Source organism: Sinocyclocheilus anshuiensis, unplaced genomic scaffold (genome assembly GCF_001515605.1).
Source record: "Sinocyclocheilus anshuiensis isolate Anshui unplaced genomic scaffold, SAMN03320099.WGS_v1.1 scaffold735, whole genome shotgun sequence".
NCBI lineage: Eukaryota > Metazoa > Chordata > Actinopteri > Cypriniformes > Cyprinidae > Sinocyclocheilus > Sinocyclocheilus anshuiensis.
The window spans coordinates 1,839,644-1,846,519 of record NW_015548245.1 but is presented as its reverse complement, the minus strand read 5'-3'; the positions used below and the strand labels follow the sequence as shown (position 1 = coordinate 1,846,519).

The 6,876-nt window shown below is 34.7% G+C and overlaps 1 protein-coding gene and 1 pseudogene across 1 annotated transcript in view; one reads left to right on the top strand and one right to left on the bottom strand.

Annotated features, from left to right (window-relative positions):
- The window catches only part of LOC107655245 (phospholipid hydroperoxide glutathione peroxidase, mitochondrial-like), an 8,748-nt pseudogene extending 3,699 nt beyond the window's left edge, over positions 1-5,049 (bottom strand).
- A 634-nt stretch (positions 5,050-5,683) lies between these two features.
- The window catches only part of polr2eb (RNA polymerase II, I and III subunit E, b), a 4,906-nt gene continuing 3,713 nt past the window's right edge, over positions 5,684-6,876 (top strand). Inside the window, exons 1-4 of the mRNA XM_016442693.1 lie at positions 5,684-5,850; positions 6,022-6,196; positions 6,321-6,436; positions 6,521-6,601. Of these exons, the coding sequence (XP_016298179.1) occupies positions 5,794-5,850; positions 6,022-6,196; positions 6,321-6,436; positions 6,521-6,601 (429 nt within the window). The 5' untranslated portion in view covers positions 5,684-5,793. The remainder of the gene's footprint in view (positions 5,851-6,021; positions 6,197-6,320; positions 6,437-6,520; positions 6,602-6,876) is intronic.

Below are 6,876 nucleotides of genomic sequence, written 5' to 3'. Positions count from 1 at the left end.
CTTGCAAAGTGGATCCTCTGCAGTGAATGGGTGCCGTCAGAACGAGAGTCCAAACAGCTGATAAAAACATCACAATAATCCACACCACTCCAGTCCATCACCAGTTAATATCTAGTGAAGCGAAAAACTTTGTGTTTGTAATAAAGAAATCCATCATTAGGACGTTTTAGCTTCAAACCGTCGCTTCTGGCCAAAATTCCAGTCCATAATCAATAATAAAGTTTTCTCCAGTGAAAAGGTCCATCCGCTATTGTCTTCTCACATATTTATTTAGAACTGTTTTGGACTGTTTTTGCTTGATCTGTGCATATTTCTCTCCTGATTCAGACAAAATGAAGCAATATTATGGATAAAGGATTTCTTGTTTCTAACGAACACACAGCTTTTTGCTTCACAGGACATTAATTAATGGACTGGAGTTGTGTGGATTACTTGTGGATTATTGTGATGTCTCTCATTCTGACGGCACCCATTCACTGCAGAGGATCCTTTGGGGACTAAGTGATGTAATGCTACATTTCTCCAAATCTGTTCTGATGAAGAACAAACTCATCTACATCTTGGATGGCCTGAAGGTGAATACATTTTCAGCATTTTTATTTTTGGGTACACTATTCCTTTAAAGGGATAGTTCACTCATGTCAGTCCAAACCTGCATGACTCTCTTACTTCTGTTGAACATAAAAGAAGATTATTCTGTAGAATGTTGGTAACCAAACAGTTTCTGTTCCCATTAACTTTCATTATATGGCCAATAGAACAATGGAAATTAATGGGAACTGAAACGGTTTAGTTACTAACATTCTTCAGAATATCTTATTTTAAGTTCCACAGAAGAATGAGTAACAGAAGTTTAATTTTTGGGAGGATTATCGCTTGAATTGATTTAGCTGATATCAAATAAGCAATTATTTACACAGAATTTACAAGTCAACTAAGTTAAACTATCTGGCAACCGACTCACTTTCCAAAGAATCCTCTTCCATTTGGTTGTTCCTTCAGCCACTTCCACAGAGGGTGTGCGGAGTCGCCATTCACATCAATCTTACTGAACATATCAAACTCTGCGTTGTAAGACTTGGCAAATTCCTTGATTTGGGAATTTGTTCCTGGTTCCTGAACAAAAATGTATTATTAGATCACAGTATTTATTCGTTTTAAGAGCATTCAAAAATGTTTTTGCTCCCCGTACCTGACGTCCAAACTGGTTGGATGGGAAGGCCAGGATGTGTAAACCTCTCTCAGCGTACTTGGCGTGCATTTCTGCAAACTGAGAGTAGTTTACCGGGGTTTTGCCTCACTTTGACGCAACATTAGTGATGATGACAACTTTCCCCCTGAAATATACAATCAATTAGATTTTGTTAGAGTTGCAAATTGATTGACACTAAAGCAACGATGTGTCATCCAATCATACAGACTGAGGATTCTGTAACACACTACCAGACTCATGCAGAAGCACGTGCCTCGTTGTGACATACTAAGTCATAGTTATGAGATTAAATGTCGACATTATGACTTACTAATAATTATGCTTATCAGTCAAAATTCTGAGATAAAGCCATAATCATGACAAAAATGTGAAACTATGACATACTAAATCAATTATGAGGGGAAAAAAGTCAAAATTATGATAGTGAATCCAAATTGAGAAAAAAAAATCAAAATTATTAAATACTAAGTCATTATTATGAGATAAAAAGACAAAATTGAGACATAATTCTGAGAGATATATATATATATATTAGGGGTTGCACCGACTAATCGACTAGTCGACTTCAATGCACTGCCATGACGCTTTAAGCTTGACGTCGACTAGTCGCTGGTCCAATAGAGGGCGCAACAGGATAAGAAATCTTTGAAGGACTTCCACATTTACGCTCCGTTTCAACAGTTCAAATGACAAATAAATGCATAGTCTGAAAGCGCTCCACAAGACGTGTGATTATATTACTGGATGCTCGAAATTGAACGGGAGAATGCACGTTTTAAACAGCTTATTGTACAGGTAAGTTAATCGCCGTTCTAATCGAGAGACTTATATTACATATTTAGAAAAGGGTCACAATATGTCACCTTAAAAAAGTCGTTCAACCCCTAATATATATATATATATATATGGTTAAAAGTATGAGACAAAAAGATAATTATGATAAGTAAAAAAATGTCAATTATGACTTCAATTATTATTGTCTCAATCTTGACTTTGTCACATTTGATGTTTTATTGCAATAGTTTTTTTTATCATAATTTCAGTTTTTCAAATATCGTATTTATGACTTTTTATTAGTGCTGTCAAATCGATTAATCATGATAAATCACGATTGTGTTTACATAATGTGTACTGTGTATATTTATATGTATAGTATATATAAATACACACATACATGTATATATTTAAGAAATATATGTAATATATATTTATGTACAATATAAATCATATAACTATGAATATATATATATATATATATATACACACATAAATATTTCTTAAATATATGCATGTATGTGTATATATACATATAAATATACACAGTACACACACATATATTAATCGATTTGACAGCACTACTTTTTATATCACAATTCAACTTTAAAGTATGTCATAATTTCTCATAATTATGATTCACCAAAGTTGTTGTGGAAACGGGCTTCCATAGAAATAGGTTGACTCCGACAGGCCAAAATCTGCAGATGGGCTCAGACTTTTGTCAACTAGCACTGACTCCTCTAGACTGCTACTACACTGTAATGTTTTTCATACTTGAACAAACAGACTTTATACCTTGAGGTGAAATAAAAAGCAATTGTACTGCTGGCATGCTGATTTCCATCACTCACCTGTATTTTTCCAGGGAAACTTCATTGCCGTCTATATCCGTGGCAGTGAATTCATAAATGGATTTGGCCGACTGCCAGTCTTCTAGCTGTGCAGACTAAAAACAAAAACATGCTGGTGTAAACAAATAGGATGCATCTGAATACATATACACACGTAAAGAAAAAGGAACACCGTTAGTAACACCTTCAAACAAATATTAGATACAAATCTCTATATTTAAATTCCAACTGCAACTGAAAAACTGGTAAGCTATTAACACATTTTAAAATAATGAGCTTTTAAGAGCATTTCTTACCATTGTCTGCAACACTATGGAGAAAACGACAGCGGGCCCTAAGAAACGCATGACTGCCTTTCAGTACTAACTACTGAAATGGCAGGCAGCGTATTAGGTCAAATTCTCTTAAAGTACACCAAATCTCCAGAACACTGAAAGACCCTCATATATAGGGCTCCAAATAAATATTAACTTGACAAAGAGGCTGTTTCCTCCTTATAGGTTGATTTTTATTTGACCGTAACTCCTACTGAGGTCAAAGGTCACTGGGTGACGATCTTACACAACCGAGAAAACTGATAGCTTGATGTGCGTGTTGGCACTTTGTCCACATACCAGAAAAGTCGCTGATGTTTGCATTATATACAGTCAATTATACTGCTTCTAAAGTGTACTAGAATAGTTAACACATGATATTTCACGTGGATATTGATTAGTCATTGACTTCAGGAATGGATTCATGCCACAAAGATATTATGGAATGAAAGGCTAATAATAAATATATAATAGGGTAATAATAAATAAAACAATGTTTGACTAATTGCAATAAAATAGTCATGAATATATTAACATCACCAAAAAAGTACTATGAAACTATTCTGAGGAAAATAATTAAATTCATTAAATTATGAGATACTAAGTCATAACCATGAGATAAAGTCATAATTATGACATAAAAATGTCAAACTATGACATACCAAGTTATAATTATGAAGGAAAAAGTCCAAATTATGAGATAAATCCATAATCATGGCATAGAAGTTTGAAATTGAGATAATTTTGAAGAAATTGAGATGATTATGTCATAAGACTAAAGACAAGTCATTAGTTTTTTTGTTGTTGTCATAATTATAACGAATTTTTTAATTCATATGACTTGGTACATCATAATTTTGACTTGGGTCATAATTGTGACTTGGATCATAATTTGACTTTTTACATCATAATTTAAACTTTTTGCCATTAATATGACTTAGTATGTTATAATTTCGACTTTATGGTCATAATTAGTAGGTATGTTTTTTGGCATTTGCTCATGGCATTTTTTGGACACTAACCAAGGTTATGTAATTTTCTGGACATGATGTTCTTTTAGGTAACATGTAATGTAATAGTATTTATTTGATATAACAAAAAAAATACCATAAATATTACAATTTGTGTAAAATATTTTGCCATTAATATGACTTAGTATGTTATAATTTCGACTTTATGGTCATAATTAGTAGGTATGTTTTTTGGCATTTGCTCATGGCATTTTTTGGACACTAACCAAGGTTATGTAATTTTCTGGACATGATGTTCTTTTAGGTAACATGTAATGTAATAGTATTTATTTTATATAACAAAATACCATAAATATTACAATTTGTGTAAAATATACGTAATGGATACAAAAATATAAAATGCGCCAATACATGTTTCAAAGAAAAAACTGTCTTTTACTAAGCTGATCTTATGAAACCAAGTTTCTTCTAATGTATGCCAAAAAAATAGATACAATTTGTTATTACATTAGATTATTATTGTTGTTGTTGCGCAATATTTGTACAACGGAAAGAAGTGAACTGATACTGTTGTGGAAGAATGAGACAAAGACAAAAGACCAAAGACCTAAATACACTGAAACTAGACCTCTCATCTTGCACAATAGGACTGATTGTGTAAACGGATGATAAAACATTCGCAAAATCCCCGTAATTATGCAGCACATAACCTCATAATTGCCACATTACGTAATATGATTCAGATATGCAAGTTTAAGTTACAGAAGTAGGCCTATTCAACTTTACGATACCATTGCACCAATGATCCCACTGCTTGATAAAGCCCCGAACAGCAAGAAACGATGAATAAAAGCCATTTTTTTTATCTTTTCGCTTTCCAACGTCCAGTAGTGATGACTCTTCAATGAATCGTTCGTTTGAGTCGATTCTTCTCTGTGAATCAGTTAACAGAACGGTTCATGAAGTGGATCTCGAGTAAACACCTGACTGACTCATTGAACCGGTTTTTGCTAACAGTATGAATTCGTAATCAGCCGAACGGGAACACATGAAATTACAATAAACTCCGCTAAATTAATAAAACGCAATTAATCAAACCCCATAATAACAGCAATATGTGTCTTCGTGCTTTATTTGAAGGTTTTAGAGCATGTAATATGCTCTAAATATTAGTATGATAGAAACGACAAAGGAATCACTGAATCATTTTATGAATCGATTCTTTGATACGAACTGTTCGAAAGAACCAATTTGCTGAAATCACACACGCACTTCCCACATGACATTGCAGATAATCGGACCTTTTTCTAGAATGTTATACAACTTCTTCCCATTCCTTATTTGTTTTCAAAAGAAATAAACACCAAAATAATATATAAGATGTATTTTGTATATAACTTACAAACCACCTATTTTAAAATTGCATTTATTTTAACTTTTATCAACATAACACATTGTATTGCTTGAAAGCGAAAAGTAAAAGCTTATATATTTACAAAAAAAACAAAAAACTAAACTGCGTATTGTTTTGTACATACGAAATCAAAGTGCGCGTTGTGGCGTAACGTCTGACGTCATAGACAAGCGTCGGCAGAAACGGGAAACAAACGTGGAGTAAAAGGATCGAATAAGCGTGATATTTTTGTTAATCCTCTTTTGGGCGCGATATGGATGACGAGGAAGAGACTTACAGACTATGGAAAATTAGAAAAACTATAATGCAGGTAAATGAAAGCCGTATAACTTTATAGTGTTATCCATGTTGCGTAGACAGATTATTGTGATGCTTATTCGGATCATCTGGAGTTTCATGATTTGTGATCTCCCAAAATACAGCACGCATCCAAATAACAGAAATATGTTACGGCCTTCTAATCTCTAACTTTGTCTTTCAGCTTTGTCACGATCGTGGTTATTTGGTGACGCAAGATGAACTGGATCAGACTCTCGAGGAGTTCAGAAGCCAGTTTGGAGACAAACCCAGTGAAGGTCGACCACGACGAACCGATCTCACGGTCCTGGTCGCCCACAACGACGATCCGACCGACCAGATGTTTGTGTTCTTCCCTGGTGTGTGGAATCTACAGCAACAGCCCTGTTCCTGAGTGTTTAACTCATCCATAAACCCACTGTTGAAGAACGATTGATTTATTTTGAACGGTTGTATCATATCTAACCGTTATTTTGCTTTCAGAGGAACCAAAGGTTGGCATCAAAACCATAAAGATGTATTGCCAGCGTATGCAAGAAGAAAACATCACCCGGGCCATCATTGTAGTCCAGATGGGCATGACGCCCTCCGCCAAACAGGTGACGCGAGCACATACACTTACCTTTAGATGTCAACTAACTATTAAGGCATTTAAATAATGTGTCTGGTCTCTCAAATTTCAGTCTCTGGTAGACATGGCACCGAAGTACATACTTGAGCAATTTCTTCAGCAGGAACTTCTAATCAACATTACCGAACACGAGGTGAGGAAGCTGCAGTTAAAACAGACTGTTTAAATGATTTAACTACCCTGATAGCACACGTACATCACTGAGATGTCTATTTGACTTCTGCATTTACATCTGCAAGACCTATTTTTTATTTTTTTAATATATAGAGTGTTTGCTCATCTGCAATAGGACGTTGCCTATCAGATGTCCTAGACCAGGGCTGTCCAAACTCGGACCTGGAGGGCCGGTGTCCTGCAGAGGTTAGCTCCAACTTGCCTCCACACACCTGACTGGAAGTTTCTATGCCT